This window comes from Syngnathus floridae, chromosome 15, assembly GCF_059516105.1.
Source record: "Syngnathus floridae isolate MCC-2025c chromosome 15, RoL_Sflo_1.0, whole genome shotgun sequence".
Taxonomy (NCBI): Eukaryota; Metazoa; Chordata; class Actinopteri; order Syngnathiformes; family Syngnathidae; genus Syngnathus; species Syngnathus floridae.
The window spans coordinates 5,460,132-5,475,701 of record NC_142427.1 but is presented as its reverse complement, the minus strand read 5'-3'; the positions used below and the strand labels follow the sequence as shown (position 1 = coordinate 5,475,701).

The following is a 15,570-nucleotide window of genomic DNA, read 5'->3' as shown; positions in this document are numbered from 1 at the left end:
TGAAATTATATGACAGTTTTGGTTTGTAACATGAGTAAAATAAATGCAATTAGCAAATGAATGATTGGAAATATGTTGCCCAGTCACTGCTGTGCTTGAGGGAGATTATCAGCAGTACCTCTCGAAATGATCAAATTCCACTGAGTTATTAATTTACTACAAATAATGCATTTCTGTTGATCTGTTAGCAGAACAATTACATGCTCCTCCACTAGATGGCAAAATATGCAAACCTACTAGGGCTCCATCATTATTTATTTGCTGTAAACTTGCTATATTTGTTTTTGTTTTGTGTGATGACGTGAGATTTTGTCAATGTAAAAATAGTCCTTTGGCTGCGTAAATTGTGAAACACTGACGTAGGTGATAAGCGAGCCCTGAGTGAGTCTAACAAAGAGTGAAATGCCCAGCTCATGAATATGTATTAGCTCTCAATGTTTCCCACTGAACTCCACTCGTCTGTATATTCCGCTATGTTGTAGTATGTCGGTATTATCCGTGATCGTCGCTGCCAGGATGGTGAACCAGTAACACAAAACACTTTGTAAGTTGCACTTTTTTATATGAATGTGAAAAGCTTCCGTATGTGCACGCCGTTGTGCTTTTAATAACGTGTGTCGATGCTCGTTTGGCGTTGCTAACGAGTAGCGATCTGATGCGTTGGCTTAGGCGCTGGTGACTTGGTTACTTTGCACTATTTATCATCTTTGTCGTCTCTAAGGGGGGTTGTTAAGGGAATTGAATTGTGGTAGAAACGTCAATTTCTTCATCGGTTTGTTTGCATCTCCATGAACTAGCGTCAGCCAAGCTAAATGTTTGTGTTAGCATAGCGATGCTAGCAAAGTGAAGCGTCGACAGAAGGTAAGGAGACACACAGGCCCTTTAAATCATTGTGTTAGTTCTCAAAGTAGAGTTTATTGCCTGTTTACATCGTACAATCTTTCATCTTTTGTTTTTAACCAACAACGTCTAACTCTGTCATTGCACTAATAATGCAGCTCTCTGAGGAACCACTTCAGTTGTGATGTGTTTTGTTTTAGCTCGCACACCCACTGTAATTTACTACACTTCTGTCTTACATTAAAATAACCGCATTCTTTGCAAATTTAGTGTTGGATCCACCGGGCTCTTGTTTAGTGACAATTTAATAAAAATGGCTGTACATAAAGGGGGAGACGATGTTTACAGGCAAAGGGTGCATGAAACGACAAAGGCCTGGGTTTGAGCTAGGTTGCACAGAGTGATACGGATAATATTTAAAGAAGAGCTTGATGGAAAGTTAATTTAAATGCAACGTGCATGGGCTGGATACAAGCAAGCATTCTTAAAAGGATACAGGTAAGTGGGCATTAAGAGTAAAGGCCAGGTTGCAAAGAAAGTATTCAGAAAAGGATACAGACAGTGATGAAAGATAGCTGAAAAGATGGATGCAAGGGTACATTAAAGGATTCGGCAGATAATGCAAACCCAATTACACGGGATGATTCACGCTCAAATGCATGGAGGGAGACGGAGAAAAGATGCAGGGCAAATGTAATAGAACTTTGCTAATTTGAATACCAAATCTGTGCAACAGTTAATTTTAGAAGTGGAGGCTGTAGGAGTACATCGTATCATGTTAAATAATGCCACACCTTTGAATAGTGCTGATCTGCATAAGAGATCAATTGCTAGGTTAATGTGTGTGTGTGAGTTTTTTTAAGGCTGAATAATTTGTATTAAATAAGTCCTTCTTTTTGTAGTTCAAGAATGGCTGACAAAAAGGTAAACACTGTCACCCCAGTCAAAACTCTAACAAGGAAGGAGAAAGAAGTGCGAAAGAAAAAGGTAAGGCCATTGTAAACTGTAACTGAAAAGGAAATATTTTTAAAAATGCCTTGCTAACTGATTATGGTGATGTAGGAGCAGGAAAAGGCAGCTGTTGTTTTTGAAGAATTTTTAGCATCATTCGAGCCCAACCAAAAAAGTGGAGTGAAAACCTTTGTCCGTGGAGGCATTGTGAATCCAACAAAAGGTCAGGTGTTAAGACTCGTTACACTATTTCATTTATTTATAAATTGTGATTTTTAACAGCTACTTTTTTTCTTGCAGATGAGGAAGCAGCAGAGGCCAACAAAAGTCGGCTTTATCGACCTGCCTCAAAGTTTGTTCCCCTATCAGACGATGGCGGACCTGAATCATCAGAGAGCAAAAAATCTGTAAGTGTGGACCCGTATCCAAAATAAACTGTTGCATTTCTTCAAAAATAAACACTTGAGCGGCATGCACAATGTCTCCGATTCACAGGCTTTTAAAAGAAAGGCAGAGGAAAAGAAGAAGAGTAACTTAGAGCTCTTCAAAGAGGAACTTAAGCTGTGAGTCTACCCAAAAGTTTCTAAACTTTGCCATTTTATTTTTACAATATCATTGTATCTTTGTTGTGAAAATTGTAGAATTCAGGAAGAACGTGAGGAGAGACACAAAAGAAAGCAAAATGAACCAGCTAGTGGAGGCGGCTCCGGACTCCTGGAATCACCGTTGTTAGGACGGCCAGGTAAGAAACTTACCGACATGATTACACAAGTCAAAATATGGTGTTAGTCCTGTATTTAATATGCTCTGCCCTGCTAAACCTCAGTGTGTTCCACAGTGTTTTATGATGACCCAACGATACCGACCACCACCAATCTATACATCAGCTGTATCAGTCCAAAGGTAGGCCTCACAGTCGAAGACCAGGGTGCCGCCTCATGTTAGCTTAGCAGCTAACACAATGCACTCTGTTGTTCCTTAGATGAATGAGGAGATACTTTGCAAAGAGTTTGGTAAGTACGGTCCTCTGGCCAGCGTGAAGATAATGTGGCCCCGCACGGATGAGGAGCGCTGCAGGACTTCCAACAGAGCCTTCGTGGCTTTCATGACACGGAAAGACGCAGAGCGAGCTTTGGCAGCGCTAGATGGTACTCCTAAAGACATGCTCTTTTCCATTTTTATTCTCATGGCTTGGTCTCATACTATTTTTTTGGTGGGGGGGGTTTAGGTAAAGTGATTATGGGCTTCGAAATGAAGCTGGGATGGGGCAGACCAGCTCGGATTCCACCTCAGCCGCTCTACACTCCAGTTGGGGTGAGGGCAGCGCCACCACCTCAGTCTGGGCTTCCTTTCAACGCTCAGCCAAGGGATCGCTTTCGAAATGACTTCACCAAACCCCTGGCCTTGTCCAAAGTAGATCTTGACAAGGTAATGTCTTGCTTCATTTTGCTTTATGCACGTGCATGATGTCTGAGCAGTGAGACAGTCGGACGCTTCATTGGGTACACCTGCACGTCTTTCAGTTGGGTGTCAGTTTTAAAAAAATATCAATATATTATATACACCAATAATGCATCTTTGTTGTTCATCTGTCTTTAGCAGCCGCTTAATAGTGCTGGGCAGAATAATTAAATTATATTCCACTAGGTGGCAGTAGGTTCCTAATCAGAGTATCCTGTTCATGCTCAATGAGGGAAAGGAAACACTACCGTATGTGCAGGTGTACCTAATGTAATGGACATCTGTGATAGGCTGAGTCTGTGTTAGTTTCTCGAAGGATAAAACGGAGGGGACGCATATTAAGTAGTCTGAAAAATAAGCCCTCACTTTGAGATAAATGTCATTTAGTGTGGACATTTAACATGCAGTCATGGAGGGTCTGACCTCTTACACTTAGCTCTCGTTCCTCTTGCTTATAGTATGTATTCTATGGTTTCTCTGATTCCTGCCGTATTTCATCTGTACAAATACTCACCTTTGTCATATTTTCACTATTTGGTTTGACTTCACAAACAGACTCTGTCCGAAGCCGTAGTCAAAGTGGTTATCCCGACCGAAAGGTACACACACTCTTCCTCCTACGACTGACCAGCTGTTAGAACACAAGTGATAGGACAGAGGCAGGTGCTCTAACATATTTATTAAGATAAAACTTTTACCCCCACAAAAAAAAAGAATAATCTTAACTAAGCAAACAAAGATCAGTAGGCCTCTTATTTAGTGCAGTTTTTCTTGATAGTTCAAAAAAGCCATGCTCTGATTAATTGCTAGGTGCTTCCTCGGCCACGATATGAGAAACTAAAGTATTTGTATTTTCTCACCTCTTGGCTTTCTAAAATCGTATGTCCTTACAAGGCGCTTTCATACTAGGAGTAATTGAAGTTGGTGACATTACCAGTAAAATGGTAGCAGAACATAGCAAACCTGTGCAATCAAATAATATGAATTATTTGCTTGGAATCGAAGACATAAAAGAATATTGATGATAAAGAATGAAGTCTGTTCTAGTCCAACTCATGAGATGTTCATCTCCCTATTTGTATCCATGTAATATCACTTGAAGTAGTGAAATGTGGATATAAAAAACATTCTGTTTTCTACAGTGAGCCTTATTCTTGTTTTTTCACATCCAATTTGTGGACTTTTTTAACTAATCATCATATGGACAAGGTATAAGATCTGCAATTGGTAGTCATAAAAAGTCAACCAGCCAAATCCGAACGAATGTCTTTGTTTCTGAGGAATCCTTTTTACCTCTTTGACTGAGCCGCAAACAATGTCTGTCCTGGGTGCCGTGGAGGGCAGTGACTGTGCACTTTAGTGAAAACAGGGTGTCCTTTTCGACAGGCAAATATTTACGCTCCGCAGTTTCAAACGGTAAATGCTTTGACAAGAGCAAAGAGCCAGCCTGCAGTTTGCACGGCTCACTAGCTCAGTGTAAAGAGGTATTAAGAGATCTTTCCTCCCCGCCAGAACCCAGAGAGAAAATTGAAGGTTTGCCGTCAATAAATCACTTTCTGTTTCCCTCCCCCATAGAAATTTATTGTTCCTCATCCATCGAATGATAGAGTTTGTGGTGCGTGAAGGTCCTTTGTTTGAAGCCATGATAATGAACAAAGAAAAAAACAACTCAGACTACAGGTACAAAAAAATGCTGTGTGTGTGTCCTAACTAAGCCCATGAGGTCCCTAACTTTAATTTTCTTTTGGCTCAGGTTCCTTTTTGACAACAAAAGTCAAAATCACGTTTACTATCGCTGGAAACTATTCTCCATCCTGCAGGTAATTTATGTACATTTTCTCAAAATAGTCTAGAAAACTGTTATTTCACCCAAAAAAATTGTTTTGGTGCCTGGGGGTCGAATCCCTCCTTGCAATTTTGTGTCGGGTTTGGATGTTTGGGACAGTTAAGCAGTTTAGCATTTTACCTTCACATCCTTAGGGAGAGTCCCTGACCAAATGGAGGACCACAGATTTCCGTATGTTCCGAGGCGGCTCCCTTTGGAGGCCTCCCATCCTCAACAGCTACTTGGACAGAGATGAGGAAAAGGATGAAGGGGAGGAGGTCACGTCTCCTGAGGAGGAGGTGAAGAAGGGACAGCTCCGAGCCGAGTGAGTACAACAAACGGGCAAAATGCTAAAATGGGTTAATTACCCAGCCTTAAGTGTTAACAAGACAAAACATGCAGGCACAGACAGAGGCTGGAGGTGTTGCTTCAGGAGCTCACTCCCAGCAAAGGAGACATCGCCGGCGCCATGTTCTTCTGTCTTGAACGAGCTGACGCAGCGGAAGAAGTTGTGGGACATGTCACGGAATCATTTTCTTCGCCTCAGACTTCTCTCCAGAAGAAGGCAAGTTCCCCCCCCATAAATGTTTTTATTTTGAACACACATAGCTGGTACGATGACCCCCCCCCCGTTTAGAGAAACTGTCACTCATGCATGCATACAACAAAGTTATGGGGGAAGTCTGTACATGGTATTTTTAGCATGATTTCCCATCAACAACTTAACCTCACTACTTTTTTTTTACTCTTCTAGATTGCCAGCTTATATCTAGTATCAGATATTTTGTACAACTCCAGTGCCAAAGTAGCAGGGGCATCATATTACCGGAAACAGTAAGAGACACCTTTTATTTATCCTTTCATGCACAGTGGTCTTGATGTTTTCCTGTTATGTATAACTCTGATTTTGATGATTGTTTTTTGTTAGTTTTGAATCAAAGCTGTCGCAGATATTTGGAGTGCTTCACGAAGCGTACAAAAACATACAAGCCAGGCTGCAAGCTGAACAGTTTAAGGTAACTGTGTCTTTGACGGATGAGGATGTTTTTTGGGGGGGGGGGGAAGTTACAAACATTTTGTCTGCCGTTTGTGTTGCCCGCAGCAAAAGGTCACGAGTTGTTTTCGAGCTTGGGAAGACTGGGCCATATACCCCCAGCCTTATCTTATCCACCTCCAAAATATCTTCTTGGGCTTTGCCAAAGTTGGCCAAGAGTTGACAGAAGTGGCAGATGTGAGTGGAAAAGGTCCTCTTGCTTTGATCAGTCTTCTATGCGGTATTCAAATGACTGATGTTCCTCTTTTAGGAAGCTTCCTTCAAACTTGACGGCATGCCGATAGACGGCGCTCTCATAGACGGGCTGCCTTTAAGCAAAGGGCCAGCGGATGACCTGGACGGCTGCCCTATCGGCTGGGACTCCCTGGACGGCGTTCCTGTCGATGACATAGACGGCGTTCCCTTGGGAAGTGCCATGGACGACATTGACGGAATGCCACGTGAGTAGAGCGCGGCTGTTATGTATGCATGGCGCGTGTGTCCAAGAGTGGCAACGTTCTGACATAGTTCAACTTTGTCCTCAGTGGATGACCGCAAGGTGGCCCTTCCCAGAGGGCCATTGTCCAAGTGGGAGAAGCCGGCAGATGACGAGACTTTGTCACAAGGTAACACGGCTCACAAATGTCCCCTGCAGAGTAGACTGTATGTAACGTTCTCCGTTTTCCTTCAGCCTTGCCCAAGTCCAAGTGGAGCATTGCGTCAAGCAAGGACAATGAAGTGAATGTAAGGTAAGGGCCCCTGTGGTTGTTTTGCCTTCGTCCACACATTTCATAAGCATTCAGTGTCAACATGGTTCTTTGTTTTGCTGTGAAACAGTGTCAAGCCACTGGATGGAGGCAACTCTGAGAGTGACAGCAGCGATGACTCGAGCAGTTCTCCCAAACATGACAGTGCACATTTCCCCAGCTCACTCAGAGGTTTTCAAATGTCTGAGAGCCAAAGAAAAAAGCTGAGAGAGCTGGAAGTAAGTGAACTTTCTGAAATTGTCAGTAGTCTGTCAAATTGAATGTACATCTATACCTATATGTCTTTTCAAAGTGAAAACATTAATTTTAACCTTATCCTTGTAACTCAGTTAAAGGTTATGAAATTCCAAGATGAGCTAGAAAGTGGCAAGAGGCAGAGGAAGTCCGGCATGAGCATCCAACAGCACGTGGAACATTACAGGAACAAACTGCTGCAAAAGGTATTTGGAGCACAAAGGCGTTTTTTGAGGAAGAAAAGCAATTGCTCAGTAAGATAATTCTTTAATGGCAAGTTTTGTATTGGCAACACTGACATCTGAGTACAATTAGAGGCGCACAAAAACAATGTCGCTCAGTGGGTGGAACATGGTTTTAATCTGGTTTCACAATGAACGTATTACTGGTCCCAAAGAACCCGCTAGCTCATAAAAATGTGATTGTGTCAGTTTTTAAATTGAACTTTGTTTCCCGCCCCCCATCTCCTGTAGGAATTTGAAAAGGATGACGAGAAACCTGAAAGCTCAACATCCAAATCAAAAGAGAGGCCGACAGAGGAGAAAAAGGACAAAAAGAAGAGCAAAAAAAGTGAAAATGGAGACAGGCAACGGAGTCGAGATTCTGACAGACGCAGCCGAAAATCAAATAGCATTTCTCCTTTAAAGTAAGTGCCATGTGACAAAAAATACACCAATTACGATGACTATTCTCAAAAGTGACCCTGTCTCCCCACCACCCCCTTCCAGGTGTCCCAGACAGTCCAAACGGTCCCGATCTCCATCTCCAGAGTGGAGGGGGCGGCGATCTCGGTCCCGGTCACAGTCCCCACATCGTTCCCACAAGAAGACAAAAAAGAGTAAACATTGACTCTGGCTGCCAGGCCTGCAACGGTAAGCAGGTGTCCACCACTCACAGCGCTCCGTCGTCTTGGTCCCAAACAACACCTCCCTCGTTCCCGCAAGATTCTGCTCTCTTTTGTATCATATTTGGACACTAATTATATTTTTGTTTTACGTTTGTTTATAAAATAATTTGAAATGTGCGATGCTCAAACATTAAAATCACTTTTAGTGATTATATGAATTTGCGTGTGATGCTTCCTCTCACAGAGGCGCAGGGCAAAAGTATAGGTATTAACTCTGCTTGAAATATTAACAAACCTTTTTATTGAGGACACCAATAGAGTGTTAAGTTGCTTACAAAAGCAATAAGTGTGCAATTGTACATCTACAGTCCTAATCTATTGAAATGTATCAAACATAGAGCCATTAGTGTTTCGGAAAAGTACATGTACAGTACAAAGTATGATACGTGACCCCACTCAATCATAAACGTACAGATTTGCTGTATCTAAAATGTTGCTATGATCAGCAAAGGAAATGTCGAGAATTTGAAACATTTTAAAAAAAATAAAGAAAACAAAAAATTAGGCACATTTACAGAAAAATATTATTTCAAGACTCGTTGAAATGTAGAGACAGTGTCTTGCAACAGTTAGGAAATAACCGCTGAGAAATGCGACAGCACAAGAAGCTAACCACATATTCCATATTAATGAACGCGTCTGCTGAAACCACAGAACGGTAACGTTGGCAATTAGAGCTTTTAGAAACGTCAAACTAATCACAGTTGCTTGGTATTTAAGATGAAAAGTAACGCTGTGATGCAGCCGTCAAGCTCGGAGATAAAACAATTATATATCTGTGTGAGTTACAAATAAGTCTCATGGAGCTCAATATTTCTTCACATTAATGAAAACCTTGATGGCTCCAGTGAAGTCAGCAGAGAGTAGAACCTCTGTGTGATCCGTCTTGAGGGCACCTGCAACAAAATCTTCCTCAGCACAACGAATAACACTCGAGATTTTGTTCCCATTGAAGCACAGTCGATACCTGAGGGAATCGTTTCCGATTCATTAGAGTCAACGCTCTTGCAATCGGCATCTGTTTTCTCTGCACCGGTCTCTTGTGGCACTATGAGGCCTGGGTGCGGTGCAAAAATGGCTGATGTGACGACAGCGTTGTGTGCTGCGGGAAAAAAAAACCATACACACGTTGGGCAGGTGCCTGCATTACATTGCACAGCGGCAGTTACCTTTAATCCCTTCCCAGAAGTCATTGCGATCTCTTCGCACTGATGTGAATTTGCTGAGGTCGTGGTAAGTGCTCCAGATGTACACGTATTTGTCCTCTGAGCCACTGACGATGAAAGAGTAGTCATGGCTGCGGGAACACACTTGTGTTAGAAATCCATTTGGCTTAAAGGCGGAGGGTAAACAGCTAATTGAGCATAGTCTAGAGTCGCTCGATGCATAAATTTAATAATTAGCATCTCTGGTGAGTGATCTCTTTTATTTAACAAGGCATCAAACGTGATTTTAATGAACATTGTGGAGAGGCTTATTACTTTGTGGTTATTAATGTTGCTCCTCACCTGAAACTGGCCTTAATCTGACTGCTGCTGTTGACGTAACCCTTGTACTTCATGGATAGAGACAAGTCCCTCAAGTCGTAAAGGCGGATGCGGGAATCATTTGAGGTCACCAAAATCTATGAGAGAAGACATACAATGTCTTGATGGAGCCAATATGCTAAAAAGTTAAAATTTCCCCAAAGTAGTGATGAGTCACATTTAGATTATTTTGTTACCTTATTCTCTCCAGGTAATGGTTCAATACCAGTGATTTTTCGCCCAACTTTGTTCCTTCCTCTGGTGGACCGTACATGTATTTGGGTATGATATTTCAGACGCTGTCGAATGCAAAAAAATTATTTCAAGTTTACTTGGCAACCAGACATCTTTCTTAAAAGCTCATTGCCTGACATGGTTGATTGGCCTCAAAGCAGCCTTTGACACAAGCAACACGTTTCATTCTCATTTCCCAACAACAAACCTGCTTCCTCATCACTCTGTGCCCTGGTTCAGTCTTAACTCATTAACCAGGAGCAATTCATCCACATCAATAACCACAGCGCTTTCACACGGTGTCCCCCAGAGTTCTGTGCTTGGGCCTTTTCCTTTTCACTGATAAACTAAAATACAACTCTAGATTAAAGAAACAAACTGAAAATAAAGCAAAGGTACCTCTGTGTCATAGAAGATGCATCTTCCGTCATAGGTGCCGATGACAGCGTATTTCCCATTTTGACAGAAGTTTGCAGCAGTGATGAGGCGCGTTTGTCCGTCCACCTCATTCCACAGCGCCACCTTCTTGTCCGGAATGTTCCACAACCGTAGCTTCCCATCCAGAGAGCCACTTAAAAAGTATCTGTCGTCCTGGGAAGAAACAAAACTGTAGCGATTAATAATCTGGTATTTGTGTGAATTGGGAGACTTTTTGAGAGATGTTATCAAGTTACCCTGGGATGGAATGTGATTGCTGTGACAAAATCAATGTGCTGAAAGCAGCAGAGACACTCTCTCCTGGATATGTGCCACAGTCGGACTGTTTTGTCCATGGATGACGAAAGCAGGAAGAAGTTCTACGGTAACGTAGCAAATGCATCGTATGAGGCAAGACGGCATTTGAATGGAAGATGAATTGAAAGCTGTGGAGATGGTCACCTTTGACCAAGACAAATCCAAAAGATCTGCTGTATGGCCTTTATACTTGCAGAAGGGGGCTTGGCGAAAAGGGGCGTTCCTGTCTTCTGTATCTGGGTCCTCTGGAGCACAACTTGCCTGAAACACAAGGATGATAAGATTTTTTTTTTTTCCCTACATCAGAATATTTGGGAATTTACTCACCCCGGGATCAGTGTCAGATTTGGAGGAACACAAGCTTTCCTGAGAGGGAGAAGGTGACACTCGACCTGGGAAGCAAGCATAAACCAACACGTCAACGACTCATTGAAGTTTTGTCACGGACATCAGGGGACTTTTGGGGGATACCTTCCGTGTTGTATTTCAATCTCATGTTATTGAAATAGTCAAAGGCGGTCTTTAGGACCCAGATGCGAACTACGTTATCTTGGCCGGCAGTAGCCAGCAGCCTGCCACAGTGTGAGAACTTCATTGTCCACACGGCTCCCTTGGAACAAGGAACAAAAAATACTGCTATCAGACTTTGTGCCTTTCAAATAACAGAGGAGGAAAGAGCAATTTGTCCTACCATGTGCTCGCCACTCAAATCCTGGACAACCTTGATTTGATCAAAGTCGAATGGACCCTTAAAGCTGTGTGCTGCCTTAAACTTGGCAGGCCTGGTGTAGGGCATCCCCTCGTCATCACTGGAGGACGGGTCGTCTTGATCTGTGTGGAAAACTAACAAGAAAAATGTTTAGAGTTTATGTAACCAAATTTATTAATTTTTTTCATTACCTTCATCGCGAACACTTTTCACTTTGTTCACCGCCTTCTCTCCGTATTCCTCAGCAAGATGCTTGGCCTTTTTCACTGACTTGCCCAGGAATTTTTTAAACTGCGTTCTGGAAATAAAGACAGATTCAGAAGAACATAAGATAAAGATTAACGTGACAGAACGAGCATTACAGTTGAGGATGAAATAAGATGCAGCTCCTTACGTTCTCTGTTTCAGTTTTCCCCCATCTGTGTCTGCTAGTGGAGCCTGGGACTTTTCATCATCATCTGACTGTGCTTCATCATTCCTGGGATGGAAAAAAAAGGAGCAACTTCCCCTTACGACATGTTGCCTTGTTTTTCACTGGAGATCATATTTTTCCAAATCAAGCACAGTCATACATTTGACTATCCCCTTACGTGATATACTCTTTGGTCCTCCTCATAATGTGCAAAGTTAGGGGATTAATCCCCGCAGGAAGTTTCTCCTCTGCCTGGATTAGCGGGATCTCTTCCCCAGTGTCGAGGTTCTTGATCATCACACTGGCCAGGATTTCCTGTTTTAACATTCGGTACGGTCCATTGAATGTTGGTGGAAGGAATGTGCAACAACAACATTGATGTGGCTTAAAGCCAAGAAAAATAAAGCCCCCCCCCAAGACGAAACCAAACAGGCAAGGACCTACCTCGTCAGTGAGTTCTCGACCGGAGTTGGAGCGTGGACGCTGAGGGCCTGGAACTTGTCCCTCACCCTGACCCGAGGCTTCCTCATCCTCATTCTCCTAAATCCACAAAATGGGCATCCATTATCAAGTGTTGCACTGAAGACCAAACACACCATGTACAGTGTGTGATATTTTAAACACTGACCTGTGCGGTCACCACCTTGTCCCCACTGGTGGCACTGGCCAGATCCAAGGAGTGCTGCAACTCTCTGGTTAAACTTCTCACGGTGCTACTCGGAGACACCAGACCAGAGGGTTCCAGAGTCTCGCTGCTGACTTGACCCACTGCAGAGACTACAGTGTGTATACATATATATTTGAGGGAATGTCATTTGGTAATTATTAAAAGTAAGCTGGCATCTACTTTTTTAAGAAATCAAATGTGGGCCCTTGAGCACAAACATTTGCCCTCACCAACTACATTTTTCACCAAACCATTTCTTGTTGTGATGACAAGAGTCTTCCAATCTATGATTAACCTGGAACCTGCCTTGTTATTCATTTACTTACATTTTGCATAAGTCAGCAATAAGTAAACAAGCCTCGGACCATTGTGTTGCCTTAAAGGCTGCAATGAAATACAAACATCAAGCACTCAAAACACTGAGAAACTGAGACATATTAAGTAATGTAATCAGTCAGTAGGTGGCTAAGACACAAAGTTCTTCTGAATTTGATTTAGTGTATTGGTCAATTTGTGTAAATTCTTTGAAGATGGTCCTTTACTGTTACAACCAGGGCTGTGGACTCGGTCGGATTTTTGCACCGAGTCCGAGTCCGGCCTCTTGACCACCGAGTCCGTGTCCGAGTCCGAGTCCGGCTGTCCATTTTTTCTGTTAATTCATGTGACTGCTTAGTCTTTATTCAAGGCTAATTTAGATCAAAATCAAAATAATGATATAAGCTGGGTGACATAATCATCCTTGACATTGGTACATAATGTAAACATTAGCCTAAGTGCAACTCAACGTGGCCGCATTGATCGTAAGCAGGGCTGTGGACAGTATTCCTACGCGCATTCTCAGCAGCATGATGAAAATAAAATTGAACGCATTTTTTTTGTTATTGTCGGACTCGGTGGACTCGGTCAAACTCAGCACCGAGTCCAGCAAAAATGACCGAGTCCGACCGAGTCCCCGAGTCCGGCAAAAATGACCGAGTCCGAGTCCACAGCCCTGGTTACAACCAATACTAATACTTAAGTGTTGCTTAGACGGCCAATTTATTGTACAGTATCTTTAAATGCATGTTTACCTTCAAGCCCACTGGGCCTGAGACACTCCTGAGACTTCTTGGAAGGGAGACGCTGCATCGCAGGTGGAGGGGGTCTTGGTGGAGGAGCTCCACTCGGAGGGCGTGGCCGTGATGGCGGAGGCTTCTTGGTGCTGGCTACAATATCGGGTTCTACCGTGAACTGCCGTGGTGGTTTTGTAGGCCCTGATGCGTCCATGGAGTCCACTGAACTGTCTGCGAATGAAACCTGCTCTAAAATGTCAGCGGACCTGGGTTCCTGCTCCCCTTCAGCGACCACGAGCATCCCATCGGTATGACTCTGTCCAATTGTGCTGGTGATGTCTGGGGGCTGAACACCTTCCCGCGTTGCACCTGAAGGTCCTGGGAGGTCCAAGGAATCGGGGGCAGGCAGAGAATACGCTCCGTTTGTGGCAGAGGATTCCGGTTGCTCCTCTTGTCTCTCGATAGGATTCGAGTCATCAGCTGCAATCGATGCCTCCGCAGGAACTTCTGATACTTCACTCTCTTCCTTTGACTCGGCTTCCGCAGTCACATCAACATGGAGTTGCTTGAAAAGTTCTGCGATGGCACCATTTTCCTTCTGACTCTCTTCAATGATGCTATCAATGATCTGCAAGATAGAGAAAAAAAATCCATAGCACCAATTTATTTCTAGATGAAGTGATGCTGAGTCACCAGTAACCGTATGTGTAGAAAAAGTAGTACTGTCAAAACTTTGACTTTGTGTCATAAAAATTTTCAGGTTATTAAAATCCTCTCCAAAGCACACAGTAATATGATAAGACACATCCACCCCACTTAGCTCTTGTCTAATGTGTGTGAGTGTGTTATTGAACAATAAAATAGAAAACCACACATGTAAGGAATCATCTTGAGTAGTCCCAGAGGCAGCCGCTCCGCAGCTCTCATCTTCATCCGATCTATGCGAGAGCTGTTCATAATGAAAATATTTTGTGAAATGAAACAAATATAATCATAGCTGTTTGTCACACAGGTCTAAATTGACTATTATATTACTATTATATTAAATGGACTATTTATACCATGAAGGCACATTGAGATACAATGAAAACGGTCAACTTTAAACAACTTTAAGAAACATACCTTAGGTGATGGAATAACAAACTTTGCAGGAGACCTACAAGACAGAAACGTAGTTAAAGATAATTAGTCATCAAACTAATAGTTATTACACGCCTCCAGAATATCAGATGATGCACGGGATTTCCATTTAAATGGGAAACATTTTTCATTAAAACTGAAAGCATACAGTAATGCAAAAAGATAACGTTCTTAAAAGATTGACGTTTGAAGATCGACAGAGCAAAAGTGATGTTTTAGCTATCAGTACATAAAAGGTGTTTTCTTACACTTGGGGAGATGGGCTGAAATGCACGTCCTCTGCAGCATCGTAGAACTCGTCCGTGTCACTCGTGTCTGACGCCATGCTAACATGAAATGATCTCTCCATTGAGCTAGCCAGTTTAAACACCAGACAGCTGCTAACTAAAAGAACAACATGCGATCGAGTTAACCGAGATGCGGCCTCTGTCTGTTTTGTTTCTTTCGCATAGTAACGCTCACACGAAAAGGGCTTGGTCTTGACTTGTTCGGAAAACACTTTTCTGTCAACGTCAGAGCATTACGTTACACTGATCGCAACTAGAGCTACATCATAGCGTAATGCTGCAAGTCTACTATTATATTTAACCAAACAGCCACTTGTATACAAGAAGCCTGATATCATTTACTTATTTGCAATCAGAATATCTTCCAAGATGAAAAATTGCGTCTTTGAGTCATTACCTAGCCGGTGTCTCGGAGGCAGACAGCCTTATAAACAAACCCATTTCTTAAAAAAAAACACACAAAAAAAGAAGTCAGCCAGTACTAAGGGAGGGGCATGGGTCTTCGTTCTTGGTTAATAGCTCGCCACCTACTGTATCGGAGTGGTGGTGTTGCAATCCCACCTTGAGCTATTAAAATCTGTTCGGTGAAATTAATCAAATATTGGAACACCACAGAGAAGAGTACAGTCTAACAACCCTCTCCAATGAAAATGAGTATATTAAATGTGCCTCAAACTTGTGAAAAATCAAGCCAGTCTCAAGAAACATTTACACATTTATTCTTGGGAATCGTCTTCTTTTTAACTCAAAGATAAAAAGAAATTACTTGCCTTGAAAATAAATAATATAA

General features: G+C 42.6%; 2 protein-coding genes across 3 annotated transcripts; one reads left to right on the top strand and one right to left on the bottom strand.

Moving 5' to 3' along the window:
- The first annotated feature begins 356 nt into the window (after nucleotides 1-356).
- On the top strand, nucleotides 357-8,176 carry LOC148386032 (U2 snRNP-associated SURP motif-containing protein). Its single transcript, XM_088398104.1, has 24 exons — nucleotides 357-544; nucleotides 1,743-1,827; nucleotides 1,903-2,014; nucleotides 2,092-2,198; nucleotides 2,287-2,354; nucleotides 2,433-2,533; nucleotides 2,630-2,694; nucleotides 2,774-2,939; nucleotides 3,020-3,219; nucleotides 3,808-3,851; nucleotides 4,828-4,932; nucleotides 5,006-5,072; nucleotides 5,233-5,402; nucleotides 5,480-5,642; nucleotides 5,832-5,911; nucleotides 6,006-6,093; nucleotides 6,180-6,308; nucleotides 6,382-6,571; nucleotides 6,656-6,736; nucleotides 6,802-6,859; nucleotides 6,948-7,095; nucleotides 7,207-7,317; nucleotides 7,585-7,757; nucleotides 7,840-8,176. Exons 2-24 carry the CDS (start codon nucleotides 1,750-1,752, stop codon nucleotides 7,958-7,960), a joined length of 2,625 nt encoding a protein of 874 aa, XP_088254230.1. The 5' UTR covers nucleotides 357-544; nucleotides 1,743-1,749; the 3' UTR covers nucleotides 7,961-8,176.
- Nucleotides 8,177-8,236: 60 nt separating this feature from the next.
- On the bottom strand, nucleotides 8,237-15,324 carry wdr44 (WD repeat domain 44). 2 transcript variants are annotated; one of them, XM_088398102.1, is made up of 21 exons: nucleotides 15,178-15,324; nucleotides 14,742-14,877; nucleotides 14,476-14,509; nucleotides 14,228-14,302; nucleotides 13,372-13,981; nucleotides 12,263-12,411; nucleotides 12,079-12,174; nucleotides 11,813-11,949; nucleotides 11,617-11,700; nucleotides 11,414-11,520; nucleotides 11,205-11,356; nucleotides 10,985-11,123; nucleotides 10,841-10,905; nucleotides 10,658-10,774; nucleotides 10,453-10,575; nucleotides 10,178-10,369; nucleotides 9,742-9,843; nucleotides 9,527-9,642; nucleotides 9,188-9,315; nucleotides 8,986-9,120; nucleotides 8,237-8,914 (listed from the first exon to the last, which is right to left on the bottom strand). In XM_088398102.1, exons 2-21 carry the CDS (start codon nucleotides 14,840-14,842, stop codon nucleotides 8,826-8,828), a joined length of 2,751 nt encoding a protein of 916 aa, XP_088254228.1. In that variant the 5' UTR covers nucleotides 14,843-14,877; nucleotides 15,178-15,324; the 3' UTR covers nucleotides 8,237-8,825. The 2 variants fall into 2 exon arrangements, with proteins under 2 accessions (XP_088254228.1, XP_088254229.1); XM_088398103.1 differs by lacking the exon at nucleotides 15,178-15,324 and adding an exon at nucleotides 14,956-15,171.
- Nucleotides 15,325-15,570: the final 246 nt, after the last annotated feature.